Genomic DNA, 14,815 nt, shown 5'->3' with positions numbered 1-14,815 from the left:
CCTAGGGACAGCTACAGAGGATAAAATACTGAATTTGGAATCAGGAGGATCTGAGCTCAAATCCATTCTCAATTACTAGCTGTGTGATCCTGGGCAAGTCACTTAACCCCCTATTGCCTCAGTTTCCTTGTCTGAATATGAGTTAGAGAAGGAAATGTCAAACCACTCTGATATCTTTGCCAAGAAAACCCTCAATGGGGTCATGAAGAGTTAGGCACGACTGAACAATAACAGAAAACAACAACATATTCCAGGCTCTATGGGTGGAGGTAGAGATCACAAAGACAAAAACATGTACCCTGGTCTTAAGGACCATACTCACAGTCTACCAACTTTTGGAAGGTGCATTTTCTTCTCCCTTTAGAGACAAGCTTGCATCTAAGGTATTTAAGGATTTGTGATTTTACCAGTATAGATACTCTCTCTTTAGATTCATATTGTAATCCTTCTTTGCCTTAGCAGATAGTCTTTTTTAATTGATATTTTATTTTGTTTTTCAAATTACATATTTATGAAAGTTTTTCAACATTTATCCACATGTATATTTTTATAAGTTGTATAAATTCATTCCATCCTCCTTTCCTATTCCCCTCCCCTCAAGCAGCAGATAGTCTATTGAACATCATACATACACATTTGTGTTTAACATGGTTACTTGCATATTAGTCCTTTTCTAGTATGAAGAATTAGGACTAAGAGAAAATAAAGAAAACCATGGGATAAAAAGGAAAAGCATAAAAGAAATCTTTACAAAGTAAACATAGTATTCATTCAGATTCTGTAGTTTTTGTTTTTTTGTGTTTCCTCCTCTGGATGTGGATAACATTGTCCATAACAGGTCTCCCACTGTCATCCTAGCTCTCTGAACTGCTGAGAGGAACCGCATCCATCAAAGTTGATCAACTCACAATGTTGTTGTCAATTTTCTCTTGGTTCTGTTCTCTTCACTCAGCATCAGTTCCTGTAATTTTTGCCACACTTCTCTAGAGTCCAACTATTCATGATTTTTTGTAGAACAATAGTACTTCATAACACTCATATACTATAACTTGTTCAACCCTTTGCCGATTGATGAATATCTCCTCAATTTCTAATTCTTTGCCACTACAAAAAGAGCTGCTATGAATATTTGGAACATTTGGGATTTTTCCCATTTTATTTTATTTCTTCTCAATACTGGTATTGCTGGGTCAAAGGGTTTGATCATTTTTATTGCTCTTTGGTGTACAGACAGACTTTGTGGGGCACTGCCAATGGAAAAAATTTTCTTCCTGAGTCAGTCTGGAGATGTATTTCTCTGAACTTTTCCAAGGTGGGGATCAGACAGCAGGCATGATTTATTGTTGAGCATGTGTTCCAGGCCTTCCCAAATGGTTGGCAGCACTTCTCTTCTGAGACAAGCTTTGGGAAGCCAGTCTCATTTCTATGTCCCAAAGAAACTTCACAATAAAACTAGACTATCCAAAGAGCAATAGGCATCCCCCAAAAAATCAAAATTTATTCATTCAATAAACATTTTTATTAAGTGTGAGGTCTTGGGGTCATAAGCCAGAAAGGGACCTTGGGGTCATCTAATCCACTCCCTCATTTTACAGATAAGGAAAGTGAGACTCAGAGATTTGAAGTGACATGCCACAGTTCATTAAAGGATTTGAACCCTGATTCTTAGAACTCAAAACTGTCACACTTTCCTTCCTACTCTTCCACATTGCTGCCCTTTTGTTAGGGAGAGAGAAGAGTCAAAATGAAGTCCCTAATTGAAGGAAACTCCCAGTCTAGTGAGCTAAGTGACCCAGGTAATTAATGGAGTTCTAAAGTGACTCAGATAATTAATGGGGTCCTGAAATGGATCTTGGAGAGAAGCTCAGGTCATTGGGATATGAGTGCAGTAGGGGCAACTCAATGGCACAGTGAATAGAGTGCTGTTCCTAGAGTTAGGAAGATTCATTTTCCTAAGTTCAACCTCAGACATGAATTAGCTGTGTGACCCTGGGCAAGTCACTTCATTCCATTTGCCTCATTTTCTTCATCTGTAAAGTGAGCTAGAGAAGGATATGGCAATTTTTATATCTTTGCTAAGAAAACCTTAAGATAAGTTTACAGCGTTGAACATGGTTGAAAATGACTGAATAACAACAACAAAACTTGATATCTTGCTCTTTCCCGTTGTGGTAGTAAGTGAGGCCGACCTGTATGTAGTCCTACAGTTGCCAACAGCATCAACTAGCACATTTAGGACCAAAATCATCTCCAATTCAAATCACCCCATTTGGAATGAGACCTTCAGCTTCCAGATCCAGAGGCAAGTCAAGGTAAAGACCAGACCCTAAAGGAGAGAGCTTGACCTGTATTCTTTTCCAAAAAGAGGCTGCACCCCCTCAACATCCCAGTGTTGATTGGGAGTGGGGAGGGATAGATAAGCCTTACCTGGGGTGGAGGTGAAGGCTTCTCAGGGATGGAGAGAAATTCTCAATAAAGCTCAGCCAGAAAAATGAGACTTCTTAAAAAGAAGAGAGATAATTGTCATTTATGTCTTTAATAACATCATATAATACTTAAAGGTTTTCAGAGAGTTTTACACATATTTCCCTATTTGATTCTCACAAAAGCAATAAGTACTACAGTTAGTATGAGGAAAGTGAAGCTGAGATATATAAGTACATATATTTATGTCCATGTTTATTTATGTGTCTCTACTTTGTCCATAGAATGGCAAACTTGATAAAGGAACCATAGGGATCATTTAGTCCCATTCTTTCATTTTTGTAGACTGCTGAACTTGGTATTAGAAAAATCAAGACTTAAAATCCTGCCTCACACATTTCTTAGCCATGTGACCCTGGCCAAATCATTTAATTTCTCTGTGCCTCAGTTTTCTCATTGAGAAAATATGAGTGAGATTCGATGCCCTCTAAGATCCTTTCTGTATCTAAATCTATATTCCTGAGGGATAAAATGACTTATAGAGTCTAAGAGTTGGAAGGGATCTCAGAGACCATCTAGCCTTCATCCTCCTCCTATAGATGAGGAAACTGAGGCCCAGGGTTATGACCTGCTCAAGTCTCTGACTCAAGAACCAGTGCTCATTCCTCTACACTATGTTAATTCGCAATGGTTACTGTAATGTTCTCCCCAGACAATCTACCTCAATTCCCATCAGAAGTTCCTCTCTCTAGGATTCAGCTAGCCAGCTAGGAGATGAGCTCTATTAGCTTAAGAGGGAACAGAGCTGAGTCTAGGGATTCAACCTGAAGTGGATAAGCAGGGTATCAGTGTTATAACTCTAGTCAATTTGAGAAACTTGGGCTATAAATTAAGTGTTGCTACTAGTGAACATAGCTGAACCAATGAACCTGTCCCTGTATTTGACCAAGGTCATCCAGCTAGTTATGTGTTATGTATGTCTATATAAACATATATATATATATATATATATATATCACAATATCTAATTATTTATCTATCATCTATCTACCTCAGCTCATTATCTAACTCTCCTAAATATTTGCTCCTGAATCTTTAGAATATTCTGGAGTTGAAAGTCTATGATGCAGACTTAGTTACAGAAGATAAAGACCTCTTCACTGTCTATTTTGATACCATTGAAGTCAGCCCTGGAAAATCCATCCTAAAGACTTTCTCTCTGAATCCTCAGGTAAAGGGGCATTGGAATTCTTGGGGAAATAGCTTCCATTAGGGGAGGGGAAATTAGGCAATAATTTCATCTCTATTTTCTCCCATTTGTCATAAGGGGGGAGGGGAATCAAATAATCAGGGTCATTCCAGAGACATGTACATATAGGGTAGATCTGATATGCCCAAGACTCTCCTAATGTCTCAAAGGAATTAGTATTGTGTGAATCATGTTTGTTTTTATTTTAAAGTAAAGTTTAGTTATTAATTTTTAAATTGTCTAAGTTGTTTGCCTTTTTTTTAGTTTGGCAAATAAAGATTATTTTATGATTAAATTGAAAGGCAATTTTGGCATAGTGGAGAGAGAACTGATATCAGAGCTAGAGAAAAACTGAATTCAAGTCTTTCAAGTCTTGCTTCTAACACATCCTGACTGTTGACCCTGGGCAAATTATTTAATATTTCAGTGTTCTAGGAAATTCTCTAAGACTGTAGATTACTGAGAAGATGCCAACCTGCCTTGATAGAGTGAGTTTCTTTATCTAGGAGTTCCCTATATCAATGAAATCACAGGTCCAGTCTCCATCCCTGTTATTGAACATTCAATATTCACCTTAATTATAAAAGATAAATTCCATAGATACACACCCTAAGGTACATACCTATGTACCTTGTCCTTTGACTCTAGGGGATACCACCCAGCACCTGGCACATAGTTGACACCTAATGAATATTTATTGATTGCTGTATAGTAAGGCTTGAGCATCCAGGGAGAGAAAACAATTCCTTCATTTGTTCTTTTTCTCTTGGGATTTCAGGGAAAGGAAGAACTGGATGTGGAGTTCCAGGTAGAGGAAATGTGAGTACATGTGGAAAGCAAGTGGGATGGAAAGTATGGATTTTTCCCAAAGATTTTATTACTTTAGAATCCCTCCTTATTAAAAAGTTTGGGTCTTTTTTTTTTTAAGGGAAGATTAGGTGGTGTAAGGCCTAGAGCATTAGTCTAGGTTTCAGGACGACCTAGGTTTAAATCTTTCCTCCTTTAAACACTGAGTTTCCCTCAGTCCTTATTTCCTCATCTCTAAATAATAATAACACCCTCTTCATAGGGTGTTGTTAGGATATAATGAGGGTAACATGTAAAAAGTACAAGCCTTAAAATGCTATATATTGTGATCTAGCTACCTTTCTGGGGATGGATAGGAGAATTGTTTCAAAACCATCTACTGTTGACATAGAAATCCCTCAGAATGTGCTCAATATTGAGCCTTCCTAGCCTACAAGTTTTGACTACTCAGGTAGTCAGTCCCTCACTGAGATTATGGTAGGAAGTGTGAGAGGGGCAGATACTCATTCCAAGTGTTTGGGACAGTGGGAGGGATGTGTGTGTGTGTGTGTGTATGTGTTTTGAGACGGGCTGGCTAGGACTGGAACTCTGAGATCCCTCAATGGAAAATCTTTGCCTTAGGCCATGACAAGGAGGGTTTATACTCATTTCCCTTATGATTCTGTTTTGATTTTTACAGATTGGATTCTCCAGAAAATCTCATCACCAACAATGTCCTTGTGGTAACCAGATTGTGGGATTTTTCCTAGAGAACACAGGGATCAGAGCTGAGGGTTTTGAGATGTCGGAATGAAGGAGTTGGAGGGTTTGGGCAAGCGAATGAAACTAGGGTCTATGACCTATCCCATCCATCCTTCAGGTCTAGACAGGGCAGGATCTGAACAGGCCTGTTCATTTGACAACAGGGTCATGCTGGTAAATGTTTAACAACCATCTCTCTGGAAAAGAAACAAAAGACACCCCTTATAGACTTTCAAGTTTAATCTGAATTATTAAGACTTTCTTAGGTTTAGACAATCAACAAAACAATATACCAGTCTTGATGTGTTGCATTTGCCAATTTTTGAGGTGTAAATACTCCCAATGAAAATCAGTTTGTTTTTTTTTTGTAAACTCTTGTTTGGCACTAGCCCCCTGAGCAGGGATGGAGAGAAGAAGATGAGATATTTAGGGATTTCACTGTGAAAGCTATAGGAAATGGAACTGGGAAATCCAAGTGGCTACCAGGTCTCTATATTTGCTGATTAAGTTTAGAAGCATGCATATTAATTAGAATGGTAAAGAACCATTAAGAGATAATCTGTCTTGGTCTTCTTCAGAACTTCAGAAACATACCAATCATGGCATCACAGGATATTTTATACCCATCTTTATCTGAGCCAACTGAGGCCCAGAGAATTTTCAGTGATATTAACCTACTATACTTCCATTCTTTTTCTTTATTATTGTTAGAAAAATTTTAATTTCATATAGTTTTTTTCCCTCAATTACAAGTTAAAGCAATTTTAAATTTTTCCTTGAGTTTTGAGTTCCAAATTCTATTGTACAATGATTCTAAGAACTTGAATTTGGGGTGGGTAGCCTATCTTTTCTCTATACTGGTTTGGAGTTGAGGCAGGAGGTAGGATAGACTTCAGGAAGGTTCAGTCCTGAGACATGGCCACCAGGTGGGAGTGTGATTCCATCTACAACTGCTTTGGAAACCAAATGCCTGAGAGTTGGGAATGGTTTCTAAAAGACTTCTTGAATCTTGGAGAGTTCAACAAAACTATTCTTTTGGTATCCAGAATTTACTGAATCTAGAAGCAGCTTCTGGGTCTTTTATCCTTCAGGTCCTGAGGAGAAACTTGGAGATTATTCAGCAAGACTTGCTTTCCTTCCGCTTCTTATTTTCATAACTTGGATTTGGGGCAAGGAAGGGGAGGTACATATAGTCTGAGTTGATGAGGAAAACCAGGCCTGTGCCCCAATATCCCCCTTTTCCATTTTCCATTACACTATGTATTATAGGCTCGGGAACTATCCTGCCTGACTGCACAGGTGGACAAGACAGGGAGCACGGCAGTGGTCACAGGTGAGCCCCAAGTCATGCCCAGAACCAATCCCAGAACATGGCAAGTGATAGTCTTGCCATCTTCTACCTTATTTGGAATATTGAATTTGAGACAGGACCCCACATCTTAGGGAGACCATTGATAAGCTTACATGCACCTTAATCAATAAACTTTGATTAAGAGCCTACTCTGTGCCAGACATTGTGTATATGGAGAAAGATAGAAGAAAGTCCCCACTCTCAAAGAGCTCCAGCCTAATGGCGAAGACAGCATGCTTACAACTATGTCCAAACAATCAATAGAAGGAAGGCCCTAGAATTAAGAGGAATTATGGAGGGCTTCCTGTAGAAAGTGGAGTTTTTATCTGAGATTTGAAGTAAACCAGAGGAACCAGCCAGTGGAAGTGAAGAGGGAGAACATTCAGAGCCTGAGGGTCAGTCAAGAAAATGACAGTTGGGAGATGGATTGTCTGGTCAAACATTATCAAGTAGGTGGGTATCATTGGATCAAAAAATGTATATGTGGGCTAAGTGTAAGGTATAAGAAGACTAAAAGGGAAAGGGAAGGGGGAGGGAAAGGAAAGAGTACAGGGTGTAGACAACCATTGCCTAAAGTTTGGTTGAAATGTTTTAGCCAGGAGAAGAGAGTTATTTGGGGGACACTAAATAGATGTCTTCACATATGTAACAGTTTGTCCCGTCAAAGAGGATATGATTTTTTTCTGCTTGGCTCCAGAGGCAAGAGCAAGGAGCAGAAGGTGCAGAGAGAAAATTCTTGGTTTGTTATAATTAAAAGCTCCCTGATAATTAAAGCTGCCCTCAAATGGAATGGGTTACCTTGGAATTAAGTTGACCCTCACTTAGAAGTCTTCAACCAGATCTAAGCTGAACCACAGATGATTCATTTGTTCATCCATCCATCTATCCATCCATCCATCCATCCATCCATCCATCCATCCATCCATCCATCAGCCATCAGCCATCCAATAAACATTTATTTATAGTAGTAGATTTAGAGCTAGAGGGACCTTAGGAATAATCTAATCTACCTCCCCAGTATAGAGACATACTAGAGAAGGAAATGTCAAACCACTTTTGTATCTTTTCCAAGAAAAACCCATGTACATGAGGTCATGAAGTGTTGGACATCACTGAGATGACAATACAATATAGCAATTATATACACATAATATAATAAATGAATTTATAATATACATTGTATATATAACATTATATGCAATGTACCTTGTATATATTTTATAATATATGTGTTACATATATTATACATAATATTTTATATTGTATAATTTATGTACTATATACTTTATATAATAACATGATAAATATATTGTATATGTAATCAATACAAAATCATTTCTTGGGAGAGGGTGTAGGATAAAGAGACTAGAAGGTGCCAGTTGATCTGAGATTGGAAAGTGTCAGTTGAGCTGAGCCTGGAAGGAAGCTAGGAATTTTTGAGAGGTAGAGATGAAGAGAAATTCATTCTAAGACCATGGAACAGTTTATTTAAAGTAAGGATGAGAAGTATCAGATCATAAAAAGCCTTGAAATTAAGTAAATCTAGGGACCTTTAGGGGTGAATTAATCAAATGTTTGACCAAATATATAATATCCAAATGGCCCTTGGTAGAAAAAAAGTTATCCACTCCTGATGTAAAGGCATAGTCAGAGGAATTTGCTTATTTTTTCTTCAGGCAATAGGGAGTCACAGTACTTCAGTAGAAGAGTAAGATGATTAGATCTATACCTTAGGAATAGCATGGTCTCTGTGATTCCTTCTTCCAGCTCTGAGATTCTGTGAGTTTATATTATCCTAGAGAAGGGGAGCCTGCCTGGCCTGGGAACAGAGAACATTGCTGAGGGGCCTCTGTGGTGGGTTCTTTGTTGGGATGGATTTCCTAGTCCCGGTCTTACTCTCCACAGCATTAAAGGGAATAGTGATGCAGCTTTTCTGGTCGGGGGGTTCTCTAAGGCTCTTGAAACAGGGGACATGGGCCTGAGATAATACTATTATTATTCAATCACTCAGTTGTGTCTGACTTTTCTTGACCTCATGGGGTTTTCTTGGCAAGGACATTGGAGTGTTTCACCATTTCTTTCTCCAGGGTGTCCCCATTTTATAGATAAGGAAAGGAGATAAAGAGGGATTAAATGATTTGCCCAGGGTCTCACAGAATTAGTATCTGAGGTTAGACTTGCACTCAGATCTTCCTGACTCCAGGCTTGGTGCTTTATCTACTATACTACCTAGCTAAACTTAATAAAACCATTTAGTGATAACAGAAATAATAGCGTGTGTGTGTGTGTGTGTGTGTGTGTGTGTGTGTGTGTGTGTATATGTGTGTGTGTGTGTATGTGTGTATCTCCTTAAGTTTTTACATAGCACTTATATACATTATGTCATTTGATCTTCACAAAAGCCTTGTGAGAAAGCTTGCAAAATGATGAATGTTGAAAACTATCTTTGCATGTATTTGGAAAAAAAGTAAACCTTGTGAGGTAGGTATTAAATATGGCTAGCCCCATTTCACAAGTGATCATACTCAGCCTCTGAGATATTAAATGACTTGCCCAAGGTCAGACAGTTGGCAGATGTCAGAAGCCAGGTCTCAGCTTACTTCAAGTTTATTGTTCTTTTCTTTACATCATGCTGCCTCTTTCTGGCATGGGACAATTGTATTGATAAAAAAGGTCCCAAATATCTAACATGGGCAAGACTTTGATGAGACACTAATACTTTATTTAAGGTAAGGACCATGATTGCCAGGGTCATCTCCAGTCATCTTGATTCATATCTGGCCACTGGCCCCAGATGACTCTGGAGGAGAAAGTGAGGATGGTGACTTAGCACAGTTCCCCCCTCACTCAAATCCAATTCACCTGCTGGTCATGATATCACCTTCCTAATGTCAGGGGCAACTAGATGGACTGATGGGTAGAGCACCAACTCTCAAGTCAGGAGGACTTGAGTTCAAATTTGATCTAGTTGTGTAATCATGGGCAAATGACTTAACTGCTTGCCTTGCATCCAGGACCATATCCAGTCATCCTGATTCATTTCTGGAAATTGGATCCAGATGACTCTGGGGGAGAAAATGAGACTGGTGACTTAGCACAGACGCCCCCTCACTCAAATCCAATTCATGTGCTTGTCATGGCATCACCCTGTTGATATCATGTTTGTTTTTGATAATGAAAGACAAACCTCATCTAGGAGCATTGCAGACCCAATTTCTGAAACTCCTCACCTACTTTCCTCAGAGAAAGATGAATTAGTGCTTACGCTGAAGGGATCCTATGAAGACACTCAGATCTCTACTTTGGGCTCTGGCATGGTGGACTCCTTCCTTTTCCATTATATAACAGCTCAGGAGACAGAGATGAAGGGCTGCCTAAAGGTAGGTTTTAATCGCTTGGAATGTCTTCTCTAACACCTAATCTTTTAGGAAGCATAGGGGAGAGTGTTAGGCTGTAGTCAGAAAAACCTGAATTCAAATCCTTTCTTAGACACATGTTTAGCTATGTGATTTTATTTTTTTAATCTGTAAATAATAGCTACAATTTATATCATGATTAAGGTACACAAAAATACTTTACATATATTATCTAATTTGATTCTCACACAACCCTGAGAGATGGATTTTATTATTATTCCCATTTTATAGATGAAGAAATTGAAGCATAGAGAGGTTAAGTAACTTGCCCAAAGTCACATAACTAGTGTCTGGGGTAGGATTTAAACTAAGGTCTTCCTGACTCTAAGATTATTGGTCTATACATGACTGTGGTCCCTTCCTACTTTAAATCTGTAATTCTCTCATCTCTCTTGTCCTCACACTGCTGAGGCTGGTTTTTCCATTGGGTACAGGTGACAGTTCTTCCCTGCTATTTTTCTTCTCAAAAGTGACTAAGGTGATGGAGGTACCTGATGGACCTACCTGAATGATAATGCGAGTTGAGATTTCCTTAGAAATTGGAAAAGATGGGGTCTTGTCCTGTGTCTCATTGGTAGCTGATGAAAGGTAATCTTTCTTTATAGAGCCTGAAAGTTGATAGAGAAGAGAAGGACATCCCTGCTGAGAACCTCACTGTGCCCCTGAAGTCCCTGACCATGGGGGAGGAGGTGGCAGTCACCATACCTGCTGCAGATGTAAGCAACTACCTGGATGTAATTCTCTTGTTAGCTGCCAGTTCCTGGGATGATCATGGAGAGATTGGTACTATGAGAATATAAAGGGAAGGGGTTTGGATCCTGGCCCTTTAGTCCCCCAAAAAAGGCAGAATCACTGGAGTATGCTCACAGTACTAAAGGTAGTCCAGTGGATGATTGTTACATATGAATGATATATTCTTCCCTTTGTTTATAGGCCACAGCTTTGGGTTTGAAGCTCAGCACCAGTTCTTGGTATGAACTCACTTTTGGGGTTTGTAAAGATCAGTGGAAGAGGTGGGGAATTGGAAATGGGGAGCAGAGAAGGAGAATTGGAAGGATCTATATGGTCACCAGGAGGGTGATAGGGACTCAGAGGGGTACTGAATCTCTAAGTGTCCCACTGATTCACCTTCACCTCTCCATCCCTGTCACAGCTCTGAAGAGCTGACTGTTCGCCTGGGCTTTGGGCTGTGTGATAAGGAACAAGAATTCCTGAAGAAGAGGAAACAGGTGGTGGCCAAGGCACTCAAACGCGTTCTGCAACTGGAGCATGAATTGCAGGAAGATGAGGTTTGAGGGATGAATTGGGGTGGGTTTGGTAAGGGGCCCCTGCTTTTCTCCCATGTCCCAAGTTCTGTTGATAGGAGATGCCTGTTAGGAGATAGAAGGCCTGAGCCCAAATTTTTATTCTGCTTTTAGGCTCATAAAAACCTGTATTTAAAATTGGAAAGGGCTTTGTAAGATCATCAAATCTAAACCCTTCATTTTATAGATCAACCAATTACTCTATCCATCAATCAAAAACCATTTATTAAATGCTTAATACCTGTTGGACATAGTGCTAGCTACTGGAGATATAAAGAAAAAATGAAATTCTCTCTTCTTAAGGAATTTACATTCTATCAGTTTTTTATTCTAATATTTCATTTTCTCACATCATTCTTACAGTGTCTGTGAGATAAATATGATATATTATTATATAAATATATCATATGCATACATAACATACACATATTATATAACATATCATACACACATATTGAGTAGGATTACTTCCATTTGACAGATGGGGAAATTGAGACAAAGAAAAGTTAAGAGACTTATAAATGCTTATTGACTTGATCTGATCAAGAAGTGTCAGAGTCATGTCTTAATTCTAGATCATGACTTTCTATTCCATTCCTTGATCTCTTTCCTACAAAGTAAAATGGGAACTCCATGAATGCTTATTTCTCAATTTCTAAGTTAATTTCCCCTCATTCCCTAGGGATTTATGCATAACCCCGCCCCCAAAACAAAACCAAAAACCTGTACAACAATGTACACTAATAAATAAACTGAAATTTATTTGAAATAATTTGGTAGCAGCTGGAAGATGGGGTAAGGAGGCTAGATGAAAAAACTAAGATTCAGAGAAATTATTTTTGTATTAAAATTTTAAAAAATTAATAACTTTTATTTTTTCTCCCTACTACTTTCCCCCAGTGAGAGTATACAAAAACTGCCCCCTCCCATTCTTTGAACAGATATTTTCCACATGGATCTTGTTCAAAAATATATATCTTATTCTGTATCTAGTATAGGAATGTAATACCATTGTGATATGAAAAATGACAAAAGGGACTCTTTCCCAAGAGCCTGGGTTGTTGCTATTGTTGTTTGTCTTTCATTCTTGAAGAAGACCATGACTTCAGGGAAGCAATGCCATGATATGCAAGTGAGTTTGATTTAAGACATAGAGTAGTTTGCAGAGTCACCAGCCTCACTTTCTCCTCCGGACCCTGGGTCCAGTGACCAGATATGGATCAGAGTGACTGGAGGTAGTCCCAGATGGAGTGGGAGACTTTGACTTTTTCAAGCTGGATCTTTTCTAGGTCACAGTTTGACTGAGGCATCGCCCAGTTAGGCAAGAGAGGGGTGAGGCAAAGAGGCCAAGAGTAACCACTTCCAAAAATGAAGAAAAGGAAATTGTTAGAAGGGTAAGATCCTCAGGGTATCTCAGTGATTAAGGCCGATAAGAAAGTATTAAGGAGCCTCTTTTGCATGAACTGATACAGACCCAAAGAAGTGAAAGATCATGTTCAAGGTCAGGCAAAGTAGGCAGCAGAGCTAGGATTCAAACTCACATTCTCTGACTGGTGCCTCACTTCTTCTATAACCATGAGTAAATGATCTCAGTTTCTTCACTGGCAATGTATGAATGGACACAATCGTCTTGAAAAATCTAATCATCACTACCAGAGGTGCCTCTTGGGCTGTCTTTTTTTTTTCTTTTCTTTTCTTAATTCAATAATGATTGATTGTGGTTGGATTCTTTTTTATTGACATTTTATTTTTCCAATTACATTTATGAAAGTTTTTCAACATTCATCCACATGCTTATGCATATTTTTAAGTTATATAATTTCCTTCCACCTCCCTCCCCTTAGCAGTGAACAGTCAGGTGAATATTGTGCATACACATTTGTGTCTAACATGTTTACAGATTAGTTATTTTCTATATTAGAAATTAGGATTTAAGGGAAAAGAAAGAAAACCATGAGACAGGAAAGAAAGACATAAGAGAAATTTTAAAAAAGTGAATGTAGTGTTCAATCAGATTCTGTAGGGTTGGGTGTTTTTTTTTTTGGTTTCATTTTGTTGTATCCGTCAAGGTTGATCAGCTCACAATGTTGTTTATGTGTATAATGTTCTCTTGGTTCTGCTCCCTTCACTCAGCATCAGCTTCTCCAGAGTCCAACCATTCATGCTTTCTTATAGAAAAAAATATTCCATAAAATTCATTTACCATAACTTGTTCAGCCATTCCCCAAGTGACAGGCATCCCCTCAATTTCCAATTCTTTGTCAGGCTGTCTTTTTAATCTTCATGTCAATTGGTGTCATTTACTTAGGCAGAGGAGTAATTGAAAGAAAACTCCCAAGTTAAGCTTAGATGTCTGGATTCTATTCCCAATTCTGCTAGATTCCCATGCTGAGATCTCTTTCCCTTAGAACTAGAGCAGCACCAAGGCAGGGAGAAGTGTTCAGTCCCTAGGGAAACTGAATGACCTAAAAGATTTTGGTGACTCTGAGATTCTCTAACTTTCATATGTTTGATGTGGGGAAAAGAGAACTAGTGCTGGAGCCAGAAGACTTTGGTTCAGATCCTGCCTGATATTTCAATACTTGTGTAAACTTGGGCAAAGTCACTTAAACCTTTTTCTGCTTCAGTTTCCTTATATACAAAACAAGGGAATTGACCTCTGAGAGGCTGATTCTGCATTTATGATACTCTGATTTAGTTCATTGCTCCAAATAACATCTTTGATGTTTAATGACCTGTGGGTCTTTGGGCAAATCATCAGTCTCCCTGAACCTCAGTTTCTGACTTTGTTGTGTCTGTTCTTAATGGTGGTCACAGGTTCCAGTCATCGGGGTCATGGCCATTGGTGGAGGGGCTCGAGCGATGACATCTCTGTATGGCCATCTTTTTGCCCTCAAGAAACTGGACCTCTTGGACTGTGTAACCTATATAAGTGGGACTTCAGGATCTACCTGGTGAGGGGAGCAATGTGTAGAAGGGTAGCATGGGGTATGAAGAAATTAATGGGAGGCTCAAGGGCATAGATGGAATGGGTTCAAATTGAGTGATCTGGAGGAGACTAGGGAAAAAAATCCCAATTCCTCACCACTTAATATCATTCTCCATCAGGACTCTAGCTAGCTTGTATGAGAATCCTGATTGGTCCCAGCAAGACCTGGAGAAGCCCATTAGCCATGCCCGAGAGCACATGGCCAAGAGTAAGCTGGCTGCTTTCTCTCTGGGTCACATGAAAGGGTACCAACAGGAGCTGAAACGGCGAACTGAGGAGGGGTACCCCCCTTCTTTTGTCGATCTGTGGTCCCTTGTCCTGGAGTTCCTGTTACATGGCCAGGTGAGGTCTGGTTGTGGGTTTATGTATGTGCATGCATATATTTATGTATTCATAAGTGCATAATTATACTTTTTATGAAGTAACCAGGCTATCAATCAATAAACTTTTATTAAGCTCTTACTACATATAAGATACCATGCTAGATATTGAGGAGAAACAAAAACAAGAATGAAAACAGGAACCTTGCCCTTC

The 14,815-nt window shown here is 39.0% G+C and overlaps 1 protein-coding gene across 1 annotated transcript in view; it reads left to right on the top strand.

Annotated features, from left to right (window-relative positions):
- Positions 1–14,815, top strand: part of PLA2G4D (phospholipase A2 group IVD) — a 42,622-nt gene that overhangs the window by 7,879 nt on the left and 19,928 nt on the right. The window contains exons 3-13 of the mRNA XM_074232045.1: positions 2,176–2,312; positions 3,524–3,655; positions 4,452–4,492; positions 5,160–5,202; positions 6,491–6,554; positions 9,816–9,952; positions 10,594–10,704; positions 10,922–10,959; positions 11,142–11,277; positions 14,110–14,246; positions 14,401–14,623. Coding sequence (XP_074088146.1) covers positions 2,176–2,312; positions 3,524–3,655; positions 4,452–4,492; positions 5,160–5,202; positions 6,491–6,554; positions 9,816–9,952; positions 10,594–10,704; positions 10,922–10,959; positions 11,142–11,277; positions 14,110–14,246; positions 14,401–14,623 — 1,199 coding nt within the window. The remainder of the gene's footprint in view (positions 1–2,175; positions 2,313–3,523; positions 3,656–4,451; positions 4,493–5,159; positions 5,203–6,490; positions 6,555–9,815; positions 9,953–10,593; positions 10,705–10,921; positions 10,960–11,141; positions 11,278–14,109; positions 14,247–14,400; positions 14,624–14,815) is intronic.

This window comes from Macrotis lagotis, chromosome 4, assembly GCF_037893015.1.
Source record: "Macrotis lagotis isolate mMagLag1 chromosome 4, bilby.v1.9.chrom.fasta, whole genome shotgun sequence".
In the NCBI taxonomy this organism is placed as follows: domain Eukaryota; kingdom Metazoa; phylum Chordata; class Mammalia; order Peramelemorphia; family Peramelidae; genus Macrotis; species Macrotis lagotis.
Note: the sequence above shows the minus strand (reverse complement) of the source record. Positions and strands in the feature narration are given on the sequence as shown.